The sequence below is a fragment of the Capricornis sumatraensis genome, chromosome 8, assembly GCF_032405125.1.
Source record: "Capricornis sumatraensis isolate serow.1 chromosome 8, serow.2, whole genome shotgun sequence".
NCBI lineage: Eukaryota > Metazoa > Chordata > Mammalia > Artiodactyla > Bovidae > Capricornis > Capricornis sumatraensis.
In genome coordinates this window covers 105,880,588-105,903,002 of record NC_091076.1, presented here as the reverse complement: position 1 = coordinate 105,903,002, position 22,415 = coordinate 105,880,588, and the positions used below count along the sequence as shown (strand labels likewise).

The 22,415-nt window shown below is 53.4% G+C and overlaps 1 protein-coding gene across 1 annotated transcript; it reads left to right on the top strand.

The window, feature by feature from the left end:
- The first annotated feature begins 1,982 nt into the window (after positions 1 to 1,982).
- Positions 1,983 to 13,662, top strand: LOC138083700 (E3 ubiquitin-protein ligase TRIM65-like). Its single transcript, XM_068977522.1, has 9 exons — positions 1,983 to 1,999; positions 7,688 to 7,763; positions 7,918 to 7,960; positions 8,252 to 8,919; positions 11,014 to 11,109; positions 11,313 to 11,546; positions 11,784 to 11,946; positions 12,170 to 12,232; positions 13,103 to 13,662. The coding sequence occupies exons 1-9, from the start codon at positions 1,983 to 1,985 to the stop codon at positions 13,660 to 13,662; spliced, it is 1,920 nt and encodes a 639-aa protein (XP_068833623.1).
- The last annotated feature ends 8,753 nt before the right edge of the window (positions 13,663 to 22,415 follow it).

The following is a 22,415-nucleotide window of genomic DNA, read 5'->3' as shown; positions in this document are numbered from 1 at the left end:
CTCTTGGTTTCTGACCTTGGCAGTGGTCGTGAGCCCCCACCATCCGCCGTAGTGTGTGTGCGTTTGCCGGGCGGGCCCAGGACCCCCTCATCTGACCCGGCCCTCACCGCCACTTCTGTGGGGACCGAGGCGTCGAGGATCCAGCACTGTTCGACTCAGGAGCCGAGCCTCAGAGCTCGTAACTGGATTGCTGTCTGAGCTTCCGAGTCTTGGTGAGCAGTCATGGAGCTCAAAGGGGCCGGAGAACCCTGGCTTTTCCCTGGGTGACTTTCCCAGTATGGCAGGTGGTCCAGAGAAGGGGAGGGGCCTGTGGGGAGCGCTTTGTTCATAAAAGATCCCTCAAACCCGTGGCTCTAAGCTGAGGTTCCCTCTACCCCCCAGCTCAGCTGCTCACCACATGGCTCTGGGCTCAGGGTTTCTTTAAAATGACTATAGACTGTGCCAAGTGTCTTTCGAGCCTGTGACCGGCCCCTGCCCAGACAGGAACCTCATGTTGCCCTCACACGTCTGTGTGTAGAGTAGGGGAGAAGTGTGTGTCCGGGGCGCCTGCTGACACGCTGTGTCTGCACCCCAGCGTGAACATGCATGTCGGCACCACGGACTTCTGGCCCGTGCCCAGGATTCTTACAACTGTAAAATGTTAGCGGAACTGCTACCTACAATAAACAGTTACCCCTGCAGAATGGTTGCAGGTGTCCATCCTGACCTGTTTCAGGGGGAAAAAAAAATTGAACATGTCAAGGAAAAGCTGCCGTCAACCAGAGGACGGTGGATGAGGAACTCTGGTCAATGGGAATTAGCACCGTCAGACTGAAAGGAGGCAAGCCTTGGCATCTGGGGCCTCAAGCCCAAGCAGACCTGCTTGCCTGGGGCTCGTCTGAAAACCAGCCTCTGGTCCCAAGCCAGTGAGCAGGAGCAAGGAGGCTGGAGGGCAGAGGGGGCCAGCCCCTCTGGACACGTCTTTCTCCTTGAGCTTCTCACGGGTCCGCCGTGGAATCTGCGAAGACCGGCGCGCCCCTCGCTGAGCGCCTGGAGGGACCAGCGGGCCTCCAGGTTCCCTCCCCTGGCCACCCAGCGACGGCCTCAGTTGTTTCAGCGCTCCAGGAATCTGGGAGGGATTGTTTCTTAAGGTTTCTGGGAGAGTATTTTACCCAAGTCCTTCATGAACCAAGTTGGTGTTTTTTTCTTGAAAGCCGGCTCCCTTGGGGAGAGCCCAGCTGACCGCTCCAGAGAGAGGCCTGGCCATTGGCTGGGGGGTCATGTGAGCAGTGCCCCACGCTCTCTAGCTGCCCAGGGCCGCCACGTGGGCGACTCCGGCCAGGCAGGGCCCAGCCTCCTCTGGAGTGGCTTTGTTTATGCACAGTTCTAACTGATCTCAGGGGTGTCCATGAGGCATAGAGGAGGAAGAGACAGATGCTGAGGGAAAGGGCTGAGAAGTCACCCACACCCTCCAGGATGGCCTTAGAGCCAGGCCTTAGGGACCATGCCTGTCACTTGTGGGTGCCCTTTGTTGCCGTTTGTGTCTTTGAATAAAGTCTGAAATGCTGTGACCCCTTTTTTCCCCCCCTCTTGTCAATAAAGACATGGAACAGACTTCTGAATCTTGAAACCTTTGGTGTGTATTTCCCAATACTCAGAGCTCCTGGAGTCCTGTCGCTCAACATTGATGATTCTCACACTGTCCTCAGGAGAGGAATGTCACTGCACCCTTTTGTAGCAGAGCTTCTTACAGAGTGCTCGTTTCTCCTGCTGCTAAGACTGCCTGGGGGGCCGGGGAGGAGGGAAGGGGCTGGACCTTTCTCCTGGCTTCCATTCCACTGCATCTGAAAGGACCAGAGAGTGCCAAGGGACAGAAGGTGGGACAGACGGGCTTCCTGCAGGAGAGCAGGAAGGAGACGGGGGAGTGGGAGATGGTCTTTAAGGGAAAGAAGTCTTCCTGGAAGAGAACAGGTGATGGGGTGCCCATTTTCTCTGCCAGGAGGATGAGGAAGAACGTGAGGTGAGAATCCAGTCACACAAGTTTTAAGTGTTGATCCCTAAGTCATTGGGCAGGGTGCGGGATCTTCTGAAAGAGTTAGGCCGTCTCTCCTACAGGGCGCTGACGGCTGGGGAGGAGGTATGTACACAGAAAAGTACTGAGAGGGGCTGTGGCTGTAACAGCTCCCACAGGAGGCCACAGCAGTTGTAAGTAGGAGGGAAAGGAAAAGGCCTGGGGGCTCGGGTGTCAGCCGTGGGGGTCCCAGGACAGTTACTGCTCCCAGGTGTGTGTGCGTGTTCAGTTGTTCAGTCGTGGCCGACTCTTTGTGACCCCATGGACTGCAGCCCACCAGGCTCCTCTGTCCATGGGATTTGCAAGGCAAGAATAACTAGAGTGGGTTGCCATTTGCTCTTCCAGGGGATCTTCCCGACCCAGGGATCAAACCCAGGTCTCCTGCATCTCCTGCCTTGGCAGGTGGATTCTTTACCACTGAGCTACCTGGGAAGCCCATTTGTTCCCAATTCTGGGGAACAAAGAAAAGAGGTTGGCATTATTAAAGGTCAGGATGCAGGGCTTCCGTGATGGCTCATTAGTAAACAATCCACCTGCCAAGGCAGCAGAAACAGGTTCGATCCCTGATCCAGGAAGATTTCCACATGTGGAGCAGCAGTTAAGCTGACACGTCACAACTGTTGAGCCCGTGCTCCACAAGAGCAGAGGCCACTGCAGAGAGAAGCTCGCACACCACGGAGTAGCCCCTGTTCACCGCCAACTAGAGAAAGCCTGCACAGCAGTGAAGAACCAGCACAGCCAAAAATAAAAGAAATTTTTAAACAGAATGAAAAATAAAAGGTTGAGGCGGGACTTCCCTGGTGGTCCAGTGCTTAAGACTCCACACTTCCACTGCAGTGGGCCCAGGTTCGATCCCTGGTTGGGGAATGGCAAAGACACATACAACGCGTACATAGTCAAGGAGGGGCCCTGCGAGGGATGCTGCCATCGGGGCTCACCACACTGCCGGGAGCAGCTGTTGCTGCCAGGACCAGCTGTTGCTGCCAGAGTGAAGCTGCGCTGCTGTGGTTGCTCTGATAACAGGAAGGGGCCCATCTTCTTTCTCCCCCCCAGCTCCCTCACACGTCCCTTACGGCAGCTTCTCAGCCCCAGCAGCACCCGGCAGTCTGGGTGGGTTGGGACTGAGAGGAACCACAGCTGGGGCTGCTCAGTATCCATAAACTCACTTCTATGTATATTTGAACTTCATACAAAATGGTAAGAATAACTTTTATGCCTCCATGTGACAAGATGCAGCTACTCTTTACACAAAGACAATCTTACCCTCTCCCCTAACGTGAAAGTGAAGTCGCTCAGTCATGTCGGACTGTTTGAGACCCCATGGACTGCAGCCCACCAGGCTCCTCTATCCATGGGATTCTCCAGGCAATACTGGAATGGGTTGCCATTTCCTTCTCCAGGGGATCTTCCCAACCCAGGGGTCGAACCCAGGTCTCCCACATTGCAGGCAGACGACTTTACTCTCTGAGCCACCAGGGAAGCCACGACTCTCCTTTCGAGGGCTTCCCAGGTGGATCAGTGGCAAAGAGTCCGCCTGGAATGCGGGAGACCCAGATTCCATCCCTGGGTCGGGAAGAGCCTCTGGAGAAGGGCATGGCAACCCACCCAGTATTCTTGCCTGGAGAATTCCATGGACCAAGAAGCCCTAACATAAGACACTGCAAACAGTCGTTGTTCCCAGGTCTGAGAGACAGTCACATCTATTTCTGGGCTATGTTAATTACCCCTCAGATTAGCTTTGTAGGTTTTGATGGGCAACTCAGGCCATATGGTCTCTTGATTCCCATGATGAGGGAGCAGGGACTGTTTCTCAAGAGGAGAAGAAAGAAAAAAGAATTAGTCACTCCATTGTGTCCGACTCTTTGTAGCCGCCAGGCTCCTTGGTCCATGGAATTCTCCAGGCAAGAATACTGGGTGGGTTGCCATGCCCTTCTCCAGAGGCTCTTCCCGACCCAGGGATGGAATCCGGGTCTCCCGCATTCCAGGCGGACTCTTTGCCACTGATCCACCTGGGAAGCCCTCAAAAGGAGGGTCGCTGTAAAAGGAGTCATGGGTCTATTCCGAAACCCTGGAGTCCGCGTGCTGAGTCTCCTGTTGGGACTTGCTGGAGGCTCTATAAGGCACTGTTCACAGATCATTTCAGTTCCACTGAATCTGCTCAGTCATAAGCCCAGGTGGCAGATCAAAGCTGAATTTTTCATAAGAACCATACCGCGCAGAAGGATCCTCGTCAGTGAAGCTTTCCCCCGGAGTGAACCGCTACTCTGTGAAGTCAGTTTAATTCTATACAATGCAATTACATTGTTCTTTTCTATTTCATTATTTCTTAAAAATATTTTCATTAAGGTCATGGTTTTCCAAGGGATTTTTGGTGGAAATTTAATTCAGTTTAACCAATTCTAGCTTTTGCCCTCGTGAGTCATATTTTTGCCCTTGTGGGCTTGCCTTTGTGCTTTTGTGTCCTGTTTATTTTCCCCAAGTCAGATGTCACATTTGGCAGCTCAGAAATCTGATGGCCCAAAGGTTAATAACCCACCTTCCGACGCAGGTGACGTGGGTTTGATCCCTGTTCGGGGAACTAAGATCCCACATGTTGCAGAGCAACTAAGCCCACCCACAGCAACTAGCGTGTGCGGCAACAGAGACCCCGAGTGTCACAGCTACAATCTGACACAGCCAGATAAATAGATATTTTTTAAAAAATCTAAGTCTCATATCTAAATTTGAGTATTTTTAACCGGTTGGTTTTCTGTTAATTATTTCTAGAAAAACACATGAAGTGGACAGAAGACTAATAGTTCGTTTTTCTCAGCTTTCTTGTAAGAAAATTGTGAGCAGGTCCCCTTGGATATTCTTGGATGGCTTTATGTCTAAGCTTGGGCTGTTGCTCCTCCTCATATTTCATTCTGATAGGCTCCACACATGCACTGTCCACACAGTTGGCAAAACACCCTCCAAATATGCCCTCCTTCGTGCAATTATGATGGATAGCCGATAAGCACTTATTGGAGGGGGGAGGGTTTGGAAGACGCCGCCGAGTTCTTGAATGAGACCCTGAAGTTGGAGAAGGGGGTAGTTGGCAGGTGCAGAAGGGACGTGGTGCTCAGCTCTCGCTTCTATCAGGGCTCCAGCAAACGTCCACTTCTGTGCCTGGAAATGTGCTGTACTGGGCTTAGTCGTTCAGTCGTGTCTGACCCTTTGCGACTTCATGGACTGTAGCCTGCCAGGCTCCTCTATCCATGGGGATTCTCCAGGCAAGAATACTGGAGTGGGTAGCCTATCCCTTCTCCAGGGGATCCTCCTAACCCAGGGATCCAACCGGAGGCACTGACAACGAAAGCTGAGTCCTGGAGTCCTGCTGCTTGAGTGGGAGAGGGGAATTCTGGAGGGAGAGGGGAATTCTGGAGGCAGAGAGGAAACAGCCAAGCAGCTAGCTGCCTAATGGCTAAGGGAGTATTCATCGGAACCTGGGTAGAGGCAGAGGGGTAGAAATGCTGAGCTGTAATCAAGGTCCTCTGAGATACGTAAAGGCAGCCTCATATTCCAGAATCCCTACAGGCACTTTGTAATGCAGTGGTTAAGAATCTGCCTTGCAACGCAGGGAACTCGGGTTCCATCCCTGATAGGAAACTTAAGATTTCCCTGGTTGGGGAACTAAGTTGCATGTCGCAACTACTAATGCCCGAGTGCCAGAACTAGAGAGTCCGTACACCGCAGCGAAAGACCCCATGTGCCACAACTAAGACCCAAGGCGGCCAAATAAAAGAAGCCCTACAAATCCTAAGGAGGATAAATAAGAACACACATCAAACTCCAGGAGACAGTGAAGGACCGGGAAGCCTGGCATGCTGGAGTCCATGGGATCACAAAGAGTCGAACACGACTTAGCAACTGAACAACAATATAGAAATGGCAAAATGAAAACACATTTGGAGAAAACCTTACAAGTCACCAGAAACGGAGAAAAAGGTTACCTTCAAAGAATCGGCAATAAGACTGACAGTCAGCTTCTCAACAGTAAAATATAAACCAGAAGACAGTGGAGGGGACTTCCCTGGCAGCACAGTGGTTAAGACTCCATGCTTCCAACGCAGCGGGGAAAGGTGATCCCTGGTGGGGGAACTAAGATCTCATATTCTGTGCAGCATGGCCAAAAAATAAATAACAATAAAAATAATTTTTTTTAAAAAAAGATAGTGGAATTAAATCTCCAAAATACTGAAAAGAAAATAGCTGCCAATGTAGAATTACCAAGTGAAAATATTCTTCAGAAGTAAAGAGGAGGACTTCACTGGTCCAGTGGCTAAGACGCTCCCAAGGCAGAGGGCCCAGTTTCAATCCCTGGTCAGGGAGCTAGATCCCACATGCCATAACTAAGATCTGGAGCAGTCAAATAAATATAATTTTTTTTTTTTAAGTAACATATTGGGACTTCCGTGGTGGTCCAGTGATTTAAGACTCAGTGCTTCCACTGCCGGGGACATGGGCTCCATCACTGGTCGGGGAACTAAGATCCTGCATGCTGCATGGCCCAAAAAACAGAAAGAGGGGCACACTGCAAACTTTTCAGGGCGTGTATCTTCTTGGGTGAGAAGGCTGGGTAAACAAACACTGACAAGAAGCTGTCGCAGTGATGAGACTCTCTCCTAAGCTTCAGTCATCTTTTCCTTCTGAGGATCAGAACCACAGTGGAAAGCAACAATCTTGAGCATCACCAACCGGATAATGTTTGGCTCACTCAACTTCAAATCAGGAATGAGCCTTGAGATCTCTTCTACAACAACCCTGTGGATTCACCAGAGAACCAAGGTCCCAAAAGATGAAACAACTTGCCCAAGATCTCACTGCCACTTAGTTGCCACTTTCCTTCTCTGCTTAGTAAACTGAGTCCCCCACGTCCACTGCAAGGGGCCCTGGGTGCAGTAGCGACTCTGTCTCCTGCCTGGAATGAAGGTTCCAGAGCAAAGAGTATCCTGGGTGGGCAGGACCCCTCACCACTGCAGCATGTCGAGTGGCACCTCTTTCTTTTTTTCTGAAGTAAATTTTCCTGGAAAATATTAAAAGTAGATTTCCATGTGCACATGTGCGTGTGTGCTAAGTCGCTTCAGCCGTGCCCTACTCTTTGCGACCCCATGGGCTGTAGCCCGCCAGGCTCCTCTGTTCATGGGATTCTCCAGGCAAGAATACTGGAGTGGGCATCTGTTCCCTTCTCCAGGGGATCTTCCCCACCCAGGGATCCAACTCAAGTCTCCTGCTTGGCAGGCGGGTTCTTTACCACTAGTGCCACTGAGAAGCCCTTCCATGTACTACCTTGCCCTTCCCCTCCGCCCCACCGCCCCTCAAAAAAGCATTATTCAAACTCTAGGAGGCATTTGCCATCAATTTCTATGATGATGAAAAGCTTTAAAAATCCTTATAACCCTATAAAGACATTCAGGAAGAAGATGAATATATATGGTTAACTGAGGCACACAACATTGTTAATAATCAAGTGTAATGTGTATGTTTTTTTAATTAACTGGAATACCATGTTTTACTATTTACTTATCTTCATGTCTTCCTTTATTGAGTCTGTTTTGCCCTGCTGACATCACAAGCAGAAGGCTGGGGCTGGTCATGCTTGAACTGTGACATCAGGAGCAAAACTGTGGGCAGTCTCAAGGAGGGGGTCCAACTCGATAGGGGGACCACGCAACAGCAGCCAAAGGGAAAGGTGAGAAGGTGGTCGTCCAACCTCGGGGGATGTAAAGGGCTGGGGTGGGGGCACACTGGGCTGGGAGACCTCCCGGCAGCTGGAGACCTGGGACCTCGCCCCCCGCCCCAACGCGGGCCTAAGCACCCAGGTGTTCTCTTCCCTCCATCCACAGGGCAGCAAGCCTCTGGCTCTCCTTGACATGCAGAGAGTTTCACGTAAGTACTTGTGCGCTGACCTTTCTCCCAAAGGGCCAGGGAAACGGCTCGTTTCCCTTGTCACCATGTGACTTCTTCCTGCCTACCTACCTTCTTGTCCAAGATTTCTCCCAGGAATTTGGGCAGGGACAAAAACACAAGCTTCAGTTTATGCCCCTGTGTGGGTTGACCAATGGCAGTCCCGGTACCCCATGGGCAGACCAGCTGCTTCCAACAGAAGAAAAGGGGTCCCCCTCAAAGGCCCCTCAAATCCCACCCTGGCTTCAACCTGGCTTTGCCTCGTCTTCCCAGGGCCAGTCCAGGACCAAGCCCCAGCCCTGCAGCCCACCGCCAAGCTCTCAGGAGCTCCCCAAGGCCAGTTCCTGATGAATGACAGCAGTCTCTGCACGCTGGAGGACCAAGTCCTCTGTCCTGTTTGCCTGGAGGTGTTCCGCAACCCAGTCACCACGGCCTGCGGGCACAACTTCTGCATGAGCTGCCTCCAGGGTTTCTGGGACTACCAGGCCACCATGGGCGAGCCCCTCTACTGCCCTCAGTGCCGGGAGAGCTTCCCCACGCGGCCTCGCCTCTGCAAGAACGTCATCCTGGAGGAGATGGTGACCTGCTTCACCCAGGCCAAGGGCCAGACCTTGGGGTCCTCACGGAGCCTGGCCGGGCCCAGGGACGTGCCCTGCGACTTCTGTGCCCCCGAGAAGCTCAAGTCCGTCAAGTCGTGCCTGCAGTGCGTGGCCTCCCTGTGCGAGAAGCACCTGCGCAGCCACTTAGAGGACCAGGTGTTCGAGGGGCACCAGCTGCTGGAGCCCGTGTGGGACCTCAAGAGCCGGCTGTGCCGCAAGCACCGCAAGCTCCGGCGGCTGTACTGCCGCACGGAGGGCTGCTGCGTGTGCGGGGCCTGCCTGTTGGAGGAGCACAAGAACCACGACACCATCCCGCTGGAGGAGGAGCGCGCGCGCAAGGAGGTGGGCTGGGAGCGGGGAGGATGGGGGAGGGGAGGGGGAGGGGGAGAGGGTAAATGGGGGAGGGGAGGCCGAGGAGCAAGAGGACTCTGTTCCAGGCACACCTTTCTGGGAAGGAAAGGATTGTAGCCATTAAAGTGTCCTTAGTCTCTCAGTCATGTCTGACTCTCTGCAACCCCATAGATTAGGCTCCCAGGCTCCTCCGTCCATGGGGTTCTCCAGGCAAGAACACTGGAGTGGGTTGCCATTTCCTTCTCCAGCCATTAAAATGGTGCTCGGAATTCTGCAGCGCAGGAGACCTGGATTCAATTCCTGAGTCAGGCAGATCCCCTGGAGAACGAAATGACAACCCACTCCAGTACTCTTGCTTGGAAAATCCCATGGACAGAGAAGCCTGGCAGGCTACAGTCCATGGGGTTGCAAAGAGCTGGACACCACTTGGTGACTAAAGCACCCAAAGTGATGCTCACAAGGGTCCTGGCAAGACATGAAGAAGTGCCACCAGACGGATTGAATCAGGATCCAGGGACTTCCCTGGCAGTCAGGTGGTTAAGACTCTGCTTCCACTTAGGGGAGCACGGGTTTATCCCTGGTGGGGGAAGGTCCCTCATGCCGTGCACTGTGCTCAAAAAAAAAATTAATAAAATGGTTAGTTCTTTTTTTAAAAAAAAAAAAGGATCCAAAGTTATTTGTGATGAATCCTATTTAAAAATATTTTTGCACAGAAAAAGGAATGGCTGAAAGGTAACATATCAACATACAAACATGTCAGGTTGGGTGAATCCCTTCCTTTTTTTCTATTTTCAAATTAGGTTTTCTCCATTTGGATTGCTTTCTTTGTTGGAGTGCTTATATTTGAAACATTCTATCAAACATATTCTAGAACTGTGCTATTCCAGCGTAGCCACCTGCAAGAAAGAAGCTTGGGCCAGAACGTAAGCCGACTCACCCCACTGTTTAGTTCAGCTGACAATTTTTTCACATCAGGACCTTCTCAACAAAGGGAGAAATGTGTTGATTTACAGCCTGGCACAAGCTGCTTCTTTTGTTGTGGGTCAGCAACAGTTCACAGACAGGTACCTGGTACCCACTGTCCTACAGTAGGTTGTGAATCGTGACAGCGCCCGCTCCGGGGACGTGCTTGTGCTCAGAGGCTCAGTCCTGTCTGACTCTGTGACCCCATGGACTGCAGCCTGTCAGACTCCACTGTCCTTGGAATTTTTCAGACAAGAACACTGGAGTGGGTTGCCACTTCCTCCTCCAAGGGATTTTCCCGACCCAGGGATCAAACCCGCATCTCCTGAGTGTCTCCTTGTGCAGATTCTTTACCGCTGAGCCTCTGGGGGAGCTGAGACTAAAGGCTTATGTGAAAGGACTTGGGGACACAGTTCTGCCTGGACCTGGTGGCACTGCCCCAGGGAGCCAAGGGCTCCTCATCTGATCGACCCCTGCTTGCCCCACTGCGCCCCGCCCAGGCTTCTCAAATCACCAAACCCCTCCATAGCTGCTGCTTGTGATCTGAACCCTATGGTCATCAGCTGTCAGAAGCAGAGAACCTGATCCCTAAGAATGGGGAGTCTCTCAGGGAATGAGAGAACAGGAGCAGAGTGGCCCCGAGGGACTTCCCTGATGGTCCAGTGGTTAGGACTCTGCACTTCCATTTCAGGGGGCACAGGTTCGATCCCTAGTTGGGGAACTAAGATCCTACATACGTCGCAGCCAAAAAAGGGGTGTCCCTGGGTCATCTACCCTTCAGCCTACCCATCCTCATTCTCATCAGACCTCTGAAGAACATAAGAGGTGGGACTTCCCTAGTGGCCCAGTGGTTAAGAATCTGCCCTGCAATGCAGGGGACACAGGTTCAATCCCTGGTAGGGGAACGAAGATCCCACATGCCACAGCTAGAGAGTCTATGTACTGAAAGGAAAGATCTATGTGCTGCAGCTAAGACCTGATGCAGCTAAATAAGGGTTTTTTTTTTTTTAAGAGGTGTGTTTCTTCTGAGCTCTGACATGCGACTGCCCACAGAGGGCTTCTGCTACGGCACCTCTCTGAATCACCGGCCCACTCCTCTTCCACCTCACCTTCTCACCCCAGGTCGAAGTTCGGAAGGTCCAGGCCAACGTGGAGAACCAGATGTTGATCATCACCTCCGACAGCCAAAAGCACCGGGGCCAGGTGGCTTTTCTCTCGGTAAGCTTGGCCCATTGCCACCTCCAGCCCAGGCTTTCCCAGCGCCCTGCTTCAGGCTGAGGGGGGCCTCTCAAGGGCTTGGAGTGGCTGCTGTGGGGCCAGGCAAACAGAGAGGTGATGCCTCAGCCAGCTCTGGGCCCTGACTAGGAGGATAAGGAGCTGGGGCTCAAAGACACCTCTCTGCCCCTCCACCCCTGCCCCAGAAATTGATCCAGGCGACTCGGGACGAGGTGAACGCCTGCTTCTCGGAGATCATCCAGGAGATCAAACAGATGCAGGTGAAGGTGCTGGATTTCGTGGAGAAAGAGGAGGCCACCGCCCTGGGGAAGCTGGGCGGCTCCATCCAGCAGAGTCACCACCGGCTCCTGAAGCTGGAGGGGGACAGCATCTGGCTCCGCAGCCTGCTCGCCAACCGCAGCGACCAGCAGTTTCTGCAGGCAAGGCCCCTCCCCACCCCCACCGCCCAGGCCCATCGCAACGTCCACTGGACTGCAGGGGCTTTGACAGCCCTAACTCAGATGTCCGAAAAGCCAGGAGGAGGGGAGAAAGCTGTCCGGGTTTGAACATGGGCAGCTTTCCCGCCTGCCTCCTGGTTCTGGGGAACCGCTTAAGCCCCTGGCCCTTGCTTGGGGCCTGGCTAACAAGTGGTACTGCCAGCCCCTCCCTGCCTGCAGGAGTTGCCCAGGCTGAAGCACTTCCCTGCCTGCATGGAGCCCCTGATGGGCACCAACTGTGAGGAGAAGCAGAGCTTCCTCCAGCTGCCAGAGACCTTGGCGGAGCTCCGGACCCGACTGGTGGACATGGGTCTCAGCTTCATCAACCAGCTCCTCCTGAAGGGTTAGTTAGAACCTGCTTGCCTGGGGCGACTGGAGACCCACCTGCCTTCTGGGGATGGGCTGCTCCGAGGGCAGCGGTTGGGATTCCAGGCACTTGTAAGAGAGCTGGGCCTGTCTGTGTGCGCCTTGTCCAGGTGACTCAACCTCCTGAAAGCCCATGCCTCTCTCTGGAAGGGCACTGGGCTGTGAAAGTGTCCTCAGCAAAGCCCCTCCGTCTTCCCCAGGCATTAAGATGAACTCCTATGAGGTGCTGCCCCCGGATGTGGACAGGAAAATACTTCTCAAGTGTGAGTCCTCAGTCCTGGGGTCCAGCCCCAAGGTTGGGAAGGAAAGGAACAGGGCCCTTGTTTGCCCGACCGACCCAGCCCCACCTCCATGCAGGCCAGGGCTCCAGAGAGATGCCAGGTCTTTCCTGCCCTGACCTTGTACTCTGGACTAGAGACCTCAGAAGGTCTGTGACTCCACGGCCCTAAGAGGAAGGGAGAAGGCTGTCCTGTCCCCGTCCATGGGTGGCAGGGCCTCCACCAACACCCAGAGGCCAGCTCTGCAGCCCTCTGTGGCCCTGATGTGGCTCAGGCTCTGCCCTCAGCTGGGTGCCTGCCGACCTCCCCTGGACTTTAGCCAAGCCAGCTTGGATGACCCTTCTACAGTCAGGCTCCCTTTTCAGTTAATGTCCCTGCAGCCCCTCTCCCAGGCTGGGTGAGGGACCAAGTGACTCTCTAAGAAATCATCGGTGATGTCTCTGAGGTCTCCAGGGTCACAGTGGATGAACCCTCTGATGACCCCTTCTGAGCGACCTCCTCCAGGAGCCCCTGACGCTCCCTCAGTCCCACCCAGTCTTGTGTCCTGCACAAACCGATAAGGGGGTCCTGTTAGGGTTTGGTGGGGGGAGGGCAGATAGGGGGACTCTTGGCTGTCCACCTCTCTAGGAAGGCAGGCCTTTGGACAGCACCCAGCCAGACAGTGTCCACCCCTGCGGGCAGAGTTGAAGACTTAGAGAGGGGAATGGGGGGGCCAGTCTTGGGAGCTGGCGGTGGAAGCACTTGGTGACTTTTGTGCCAAAGCTGTGAGCTTTGGCCCTCCCCTCTCTAGACCTCCAGCGCTCTGCTCCCTGGCCCGCGGACCCTAGCCCCCTTTTCCATACCCCCTCGGCCCAGGTTACTGCAACCTGAACTTCGACCCCACCACAGCCAGCGAGGAGCTCTTCCTGTTCAAGGAGACCCACTCGGTGCTGAACCTGGGCATCCTCCTGGAGCCCTTCGCGGCGGGCGGCCCCTTCCCGGGCTTCAAGCAGTGGCCGCAGGTGCTGTGCTCGCGGGGCCTGGCCGAGGGCCGCCACTACTGGGAGGCCGACGTGTCCAACTCGTGGGTGTGCCTGGGCGTCACCTACCGCCGCAGCCCCCCGCTCGGCGACCGCCCGCGCCGCAGCATCGTCTATCTGCTGGGCCGCAATCCCTACTCGTGGTGCCTGGAGTGGGACTCGCTCAAGTTCTCCGTGTGGCACAACAACACGCAGACGGTGCTGCACGGCGGCTACCACCGCACGCTCGGCGTGATGCTCGACTGCGCTGCGGGTTGCCTCTCCTTCTACAGCGTGGCGGGCGGCGTGAGCCTCCTCTACCGCTTCCTCGCCTCCTTCCTGGAGCCGCTCTACCCCGCCGTCATGGTCAGCAGCGGCGCCTCGGTCACGCTCAAGCAGCGCCCCTCCGAGGCCTAGGCCAATAAAGCTGGACTCGAGCGCTGGCTGCGCCCGAGGGGAGGGGCGCGCCGGGGAGGGTGGCCGGCTCCGCGGGGTCCCCTGGCCCGGGGGTGGAGGGGCGGGCGGTGAACCCGCCTCCCGACCCGCTGCCTGGATTTCACTAGCGACGACCACCCAGGAGTCCCGGGAGGTCCTGGGGATCCCCGAAAACAGGCCGATCCTCCCGTCCCCATTGTCACGGGAGAAGGGGCTCTGAACCAGGCTGGCGATCCCCCTGGGACTGGCGACAGTCCGGTGGCCTCCAGAGGGGGGAATTCCTGACCAGGATGCTCGGCCTCCCCGACCCGTGAGCTCCCAAGCCCCGTCAGAGGGTCTCAGGTTGCCCAGAAGTGGGCGGGGCTCCTCCCCGCAGGTGACTCCTCCCCCGCAGGTGGCCAGAGGGAGAGTTGGCACCTGACCCACGAGGGTAGAGGTGTTCTGAGTTACTGGCTTGACTGGAGGCTAGGGAGTTAAGCCGGGGAATCATGACTGTGTCAGACCTCCCTCCCCAAAAGGCTGAGGGCCTCTGTCCAGACGGGGCTGGGGCCCCCATTCCTCTGCCCAGCAAGAGTTTTTCTCACATGGCTGGTGTTTTGCAGCTGAGGAGCATGTGGAACTGAAGCTCTCCGGGTGGGTGGGTGCCTGGAAGCTGCTCTCCCCGACCCCCAGCCTTAAGCCCACCGCACACAGCTCCCCTGGGTAGCACTGCCTGGAAGCCAAGGGGCTTCATTCACATCCAGGTCTCTTCCGTCTGACCTGCCCAGCCAAGCCAGACCATGTGGAAGTCACAGGGAGAGGCTGGGCCCTGCCCTCCAACCACGGCAGCTGTGTGACCGGGGACTCAGCCCCTTTAGGGAAGCGGCCTGGACATTTCCAGCCTCGACCAGTCACTTGTTCCTGTGGCTTCTCATGCAGGGGGGGGGGGGACCCCAGGAGGGTTAATGATTGGCTCAGAAGAGGAAATGAGACAGTCACGGGGGAGAAAACTCCCTGGGGCAAGGTGGTCCAGAACCAGGGCGTGCCTGAATTCCATCCCCACCTGGCTTGTCGCCAGAGACGTCAGTGACCTTTGTTTCTCACTCTGGGGCCTGGCAGGGTGGCCGATTGGCAGGTGGAAGGTGCGCTCGGATGGCCTCACAGAGCAGGGCACCCTGTGGCTGCTCTGACCCTGGGCTGTGGTTCTGCTGACCTTCCTCCCTGGAGGCTCCACTCAGCACCAGTCCAGTAACTTCCATTCCTCACCAGTGCTACTAGTGTGGATGGGTAGATATGAAACATAAACCTTTTCCCTTTGGGGGGAAAGCTTGCATGCCAAAATGCTTAAATCTTGCCTCCCCACTCCCCCAAAGCAGTCCATGGACTGAGGTCAGGAAAGGCTGAGGGGAACTTCCCTGGTGGTCTGGTGGCTAAGACTCTGAGCTCCCAGTGCAGGGGGCCCAGGTTCGACCCCTGGTCGGGGAACAAGAACCCATGTGCAGCAACTAAAGATTCCGTGATGAAGATCAAAGGTGCTGCAACTAGGGCCTGTCGCAGCCAGATAAAAATTTTTTAAATGCTGAGAAGGTAAAAAGTGTGACCCAAGGAGACAGCAAGAGCCAGCTCCACGGATATGAGTCCTTCCCCACGGGGGAGCCGATGGAGGGGCCTCCCTCACCAGCTCCTCCAGGTTCTGAAGGAGCCTTCACGTGGTGTGTGATGCTGGAGCCTGATATGCTCAGGCACACGCTGGTGTGAAACCCACATCAAATGCATGTTACTTGTCCGCTTAAACAGCTCCCCAAGTTCGTAAGCCCCTGGGGGTCCACAATAGTAGTCCTGGTGTGTGTGTGTGGGGGGGTCATCAGATGCTCGCCAGTATTTCAGAAAGCCAAACAGCAAGCCCACCTGTGTGTCAGTGAGGCTGATTAAGAAACCAAAATGTTGGGGTTCTTGGCTCAGCATTTGCCTCCTCGGTGAGTATATCATAGCGGGTGATTCAGGGTGCAGGATCAGCCAGAGCGCTTCCATAATCCACATGGGTGACCCCTGGCCTCGGCCTTTCCCCGTGAAGAGACCAAGGAAGGTGCTGTCCCTAGATTGCCACCCACATTCTTCTCATGCCTTCCTGCTCCTGCCTTAACACAACGAATATTTTTTTAATGCGAATCCAAACAGACTGTAAACTAATCTTCCCAAGTGTTATTTCACTTAAAAAATTCCTGTGTCATTTCTCACAAGATTATGTCCTTATATTACTTGGGAAATTTTTAAAATATATATATTTTGCATATTTGGTAAAAGTAATTTTGCTTTTATTTAACAAACACGTAATGCTTACTGCACACCAGGGGCCCTGTTCATAGCAAATGGAATGTTGATGGCAAAACTGAGCTCATTTAATTCTAATAACAACCCCCACCCTGCGCAGGAGGAAACTGAGGATAAGAAGTGCCTTGTTCAAGATCGCGAAGGCACAGGAATTGCGAAGCCAGATTCAAACCCAGTCTGCTTATTCAATCACTATGCTACACCACCCCTCCAATAGCACATTCATTGTAGAAAATGTACAAAATATAGAAATGCAAAAGAAAATAAAATATTCCGGGGCTTCTCTGTTGGCTTAGTAGTAAAGAATTTGCCTGCCAACACAAGGAACCTGGGTTCCATCCCTGGTTGGGAAAACCCCGCATTCCAAGGGACAGCTAAGCCATGCACCACAACTACTGAGCCCAAGCACTCCAGGGCGCGTGAGCTGCAACTACTGAGCCTGCTCCCACTAGAGGCCATGTTCTGCAATAAAATAATTCACCACAATGAGAAACGCTTGCCCCACAACTAGACAGTAAACCCGTCCCCGCCTCCGCCATGTTCTCCACAACTAGAGAAAGCCCGAGCACAGCAATGAAGACCCAGCACGGCCAAAGATAATTTTTTTTTTTTTTAAAGAAGATATTCCTACCATAATCCTTACCACCTCTCTGCAGAGGTAACCTCTCCTGGAGGATTTCCTTGCAGTCTTCTTTTGTTATAAAGATGTAGATGTTGTAGCTAGAAGACGCAACTATCATGCATTTTCCAAAGTTACTTTCAAAACGTAACATGACATAATGTTACATCCTCACATCTGTCCTACAGCTTTGTTTTATCTTTAACTCCTTCCCTGATTCCCTCTAGAGGTGGGTGGCAAGTGGCAGCCCAGCCGAAATCAAAGATGTTGCTTCCTGGATGTTACCAAGAGTTTGACCCAAACTCATGGGGTGGGAGGGTGAAAGGATGGAGCTGAAGGACCCTGGTAGCAGCAAAGGTTTCTGTTCATCTTGTCATCCCATCGCACAGGTGAGGACAGAGCAGGAAGCAGGACCAGCTGGCAGGAGCCTCAAGAAGGAGTCTTAACTCTTCCCTCCCCCATGAGAGGGTGTATGCAGGCTGGAGGTGGAAGGGAGGGGACATTTGTGGGAGCCTCTGGCAGAGGCCCTGCCTGTAATGCAGTAGCTACTGGAGGGCTGTCAGGAGCATCTCCCCTAAGCCCGCATAAGCACAAACCCTACAGTTTTCTTCCATGAGAAAGGCAATCTGTTGGGGACCTGGACTAGGTCCCACCAGCTCTACAGAGGTACACCGGGCTTCCCTGGTGGCTCAGTGGTAAAGAATCCACCTGCCAATGCAGGAGACACAGGTTCGATCCCTGGTCAGGGAAGATCCCACATGGCATGGAGCAACTAATCACATCCATCACAACTATTGAGCCTGCGCTCTAGAACCTGGGAAACCAAACTACTGAAGCCTGCCAGCCTAGAACCCATGCTCCACAGGAGAAGCCACCACAATGCAAAACCCATGCATGACAAAAAACCCTCGCTCGCCGTAACTGGGGAAAGCCCACTCGGCAACGGAGCCCTGGCACAGCCAAACATAAATAAAAAAAAATACAAAAATAAAAAATAAAGAGGTAAACCATCTCCAGCCTTCCCTGCTGACCCAGTCCCATCCCCACTCCCACCCCAGCTCCTTGCCTCGAACATCAGTGCCCAGTACTTCTCATGGACTGCGTCACCAGCCCTGCTCTGTTCTCCTCTTCAACCTGGCTCACCTCCTGCCCTTTGCCCCTGCCATCCCCTCTGCTGGGAGCATGCTTCCACCCTCACCCCCTACCTTATTCTTCCTCCTCATTACTATTTCTTTTTTTTTTGGCTGAGCCCTACAGCATGTGGGATCTTAGTTCTGCAATGAGGAAGTCCCTCAAATGAGTCTTAAGGACTAAGGAGGAGAAAGTAACAAGTGATGAGAAGGAGGGACCACTTCTCTAGCGGTCCAGTGGCTAAGACTCTGAACTCCTAATGCAGAGGACCCAGGTTCCATCCCTGGTCAATGAACTAGATCCCACATGACGCAACTAAAAATCCTGCATTCTGCAGCTAAGACCGAGTGCAGTCAAAAAACAAAAACCCGAGGAATCACTTAAACACACTTAACTAAGACATGTTTTGCCCCAGAAAGCCACTTGCAAGCCCTCTTCTCCCTAAGCCAGGTGGGCCCTCCCCTCTCCTGCCGTCACTTTCTACATGCATCCCTCCTGGCACCCACCTTGTTTCATGTGGGAATTCTCCATCAGACCAGCTTCATGCTAGGGATGTCATGTTGGTCTCTCTTGCTTAGCACATGCCTGCCACATGTGAAAGTGTGAAAATAACTCAGTTGTGTCCAACTGTTTGCGACCCCGTGGACTGCCAGAGTCCTCTGTCCGTGAGATTCTCCAGGCAAGAATACTGGAGTGTACTCCATTCTCCAGGAAATCTTCCTGACCCAGGGATTGAACCTGGGTCTCCTTCATTGCAGATTCTTTACCATCTGAGCCAGCACTTAATTGATATTGACCTAAGGACTGAAGGAACACTTCCAGCGGTCAGAGGGTGGAAGGCCAACTCGATCCTTTCCTGGGTCAGGCTGGGCTGGCTGGGTGCAAGTGGCCCAGGAATGGCCGCTCACCTGGTTCCTTTTTCCTTTGCATCCTTTTCTCCCTCCTGAAGCCAGGTCCATGTGCCCACTGCATCCAGATAGATGCAAAGGACCTGTGTATTCTTCCCTGGTTTCCATCTCGACCTCCCCTCTAGCTTCAAGATTCTTTGAGGCTGAGGGCCCTCCAGCAGGTGTGTGAGGGGAGAGACAAAGACCTCTCTGGCCTCTGTTTGCTGATCTGTAGGAAGGCATGGATTGAGATATCACTTGTGTTTCCTGAAGATTAATACAACTCCCAGAGCTCCTCAAACCAGACAGCTGGAAAACATGGTGCATTTCAGGTAGAGCCAAGACTAGGTTGAAGCCAGTGAGATCCTCGCCAAGGGCTCGGCATTTAAGTGCGCACACATGGGCTCAGCCGCTCAGTCGTGTTCGACTCTTTGCAACCCCATGGACGGTAGCCCACCAGGCTTCTCTGTCTATGAGATTTTCCCGGCAAGAGTATGGGAGTGGGTTCCCATTTCCTTTTCCAGGAGATTTTCCCAACCGAAGGATTGAAGCCACTTCTCCTGTATTGGCAGGTGGATTTGTCACGCGAGTGTACGCTCCTCGGCTTTTGTTCCATCACAACAAAGAGATTTGGAGTGACGGGCATTAAAGCTCCCTCATCGTGTCACAGCTCTCAGGTCTTGGATAGACCGTGTTATAGTTCTCAGGTCTCAAAAGGACCGTGTGATAGCTCTTAGACAAATCAGTGTACAGCTCTATTTTATTTAGAAGATAGCAGGAAAATCCATCTTCAAGGCGTGAGGGCACGTTGATCCAAAGATGCGAAGAGAAGAGCGGCCCCGCATGCAGGAGAGAAAGCGAGAGAGAGCTCTGGCTCCTCTTTGTATATGTCCGCCCCCCACCCCCGGGCTTGTCCTATGTAAATTGGGCCAGCAGGAGTGTTGTTTGTTTTACCTGAGGTCCCCACCCCCCCACCCCCCCACCGCCCCCCACCTCCGTCAGGAACCTAGATCTCCGTGCCTCAACTGAAGATCCTGCATGCTGCAACCAAGACCTGGAGCAGCCAAAGTAAATAAATGAATAAACATTTTAAAAAAGAAAGAGCTCTTTCTGCCGTCTTTCTGGGCTGCCAGAATGGTGCTCACGAATGTCCTGACTGATGCACTCAAGCGTATCAACAATACCAAAAAGGGAAGCAAACGCCATGTTAGGCCATGCTCCAGAATCATCGTCGGGCTTCTAATTGTGATGACAAAGCATGGTTACATCGGCGAATTTGATATCATCGATGATCACAGGCTGGAGGCGGACATATACAAAGGGGAGGAGGCAAAAAACTCAGGAAACAAGATAAATAATATTTAAGGCAATATTTCACCAAATCAAAATTAATGCAAAAATCTATGATGGACAGAATATCAAAACTGTAAATAAAGACTCATCTTTTGGGAATTCCCTAGCAGTCTAGTGGTTAGGACTCTGCTCTTTCACTGCCAAAGGCATGGGTTCAGTCCCTGGTAAGGGAACTAGGATCCTGCAAGCTGGGCAGCATGGCCTAGAAGAAGGAAGGAATAAGCGTGGAGTGATCAGCCCCAGATTTGATGTGCACCTCAAAGATCTAGAAGAATGCAGAATAACCTGCTCCCAGCTCATTGATTTGTCCTGACACTGTCCTGACAACCTCAGCTGGCATCAGAAGCAAGATGAAAATGTACAGGAGGGAAAAAAATCCTTGGGTCCTTTTTCTAGGGATGGACTGTATACAAATAAAATGCCTCAGAGGGAAAAAAAGACAGACAGAGCAGGGGGTGTGGGTTCGAACACTGGTCAGGAAACTACGATCCCATGTGCTGTTCAATGCATCCAAACACACAGACAAACAGAAACAAACGTCAAGAGCAAACATCACAGGTGGCCAGAGACACGAGAGGAAGCCCAGGAGAGAGAGATGTTCCACAAACCAAAGAAAGAGCTGATTTCAAGGAGGGAGGGACCAGTGTGGTCTGATGCTTCAGGCAGATCAGGACTAGATGTGCTCATTGGATGTGAGCTCTCAGGGTGGGAATGGTGAGTGGGGCAGAAGTTTGCCTTAGAGAGCGGAGGGGGAGTGGAGGCGTCAGGCTATGGAGGGGTGGGGGCGGGAGCCCGAGGCGGGTATGAAGAGAAGGAGGGTAGATTTTTGTTCTGGTTTCATTTTAGGAGAGGCTCGAGCTTGTTTGAATGCCAGTCTCACACAACAGCCTGCCTGCATGACGATCTGAAATTTCTCTGGGTAGATCTGTGCCCAGCAGAAATTCTAGATTTAGCAGGAAATGCTAAAAAAAAAAAAAAAGAAAGAAAGCCACAGTTTCCAAGGGAAGAATAAGGGTCGGGGGAGAGGGCAGCCTAGGAACACGAGGGAAGACCCCTCAGAGGAGGTGGACCTGGGGCTGCATCCGGAAGACGGGTGTCTCCATCAAGCCACAAATGCCCACTGGGCACCTGAGCCGGGTTGAATAAAATCTCACCCAAGTTCATGTCCATGCAGAGCCTCAGGATGTGACTTTATCTAGAAACAGGTTTTTGCAGATGTCATTAGTTAAGAGAGGGTCATACTGTAGAGGGCCTCCCACGTGGCGCAATGGTAAAGAATCCACCTACCAAGGCAAGAGACACGGGTTTGATCCCTGGAGAAGGAAATGGCAACCCACTCCAGTACTCTTGCCTGGAGAATCCCATGGACAGAGGAGCCTGGCGGGCTACAGTCCACGGGGTTTCAAAGAGTCAGACACGCCTGAGCGCACACACACACATACTGGAGTAGGGTGGACCCTAATCCAATGCCTAGTGTCCTGATAAGAAGAGAAAACAGAGACGTGGAGACATTCAGATACAGAGAGAAGATGGAACAGAGAGAGGGATGCAGCTGCAAACCAAGAATCGCCAGCAGCCACCAGAATTCGGGAGGGAGGAGTGGGCTGGACTCCCTCTCAGAGCATTCAGAGGGAGCTGACCCTGCCAAGCATCTTGATCTCAGACCTCTGGCCTCCAGAATGGGGAGAGAATACAGTTCTGTGGCCTTGGCCTTCCACCCCCGCCCTGAACCGCCCCGTCAGCCCCACGTTCGTGGTCCTTTGCGTGACAGCCACAGGAAACCAACACAACACCTGCTGAGTGTTTGGCTTGGTGCTCTTCCAGGCGCTGGAGATACCGAAGCAGGAGGCTCCCCCAGGTTCTCAGAAAGCTGCACATATCTGGGGCCACCAGGATGTTCCAGAGGGGGTGTCACTTGGCCTTCATCCTTGCAAGCTGTAGGGGTTATCCAGAGCGATGGGAAAGCAGGGAGGTGGCTGGAGCAAAGGAAGGGATGGGACCGGCGGGCCAGAGGGAACCGGAACAGGCATGTGGTTCTGGCGCGCTCTGGCCACCCCAGAGGGAGGCAGGCCTTCAGGGAAATGGCATGATTTTTTTTTTTTTTTTTTTTTTTTGCTTTTCTGCCACACTACTTGCAGAATCTTTTCTTTGACTGCCCTGGGTCTTAGCTGCATCATGTAGGATCTAGTTCACTGACCAGGGATCAAACCCGGGCTGAATGCATTGGGAGCTTATAGCCTCAACTACTGGAGCACCAGGGAAGTCCCCCCAGTTTTTCTTTTTTTTTTTGGCTGTGCTGGGTCTTCGCTGCTATAGGGGTTTTTCTCTCACTGTGCTGTGCGGGGTCTACTCTCTAGATGTGACAGGAGGGCTTCTCACTGCAGTGGTTTCTCTTGTTACAGTGAGCGCAGGCTCTGTGAACGTGGGATCTTCCT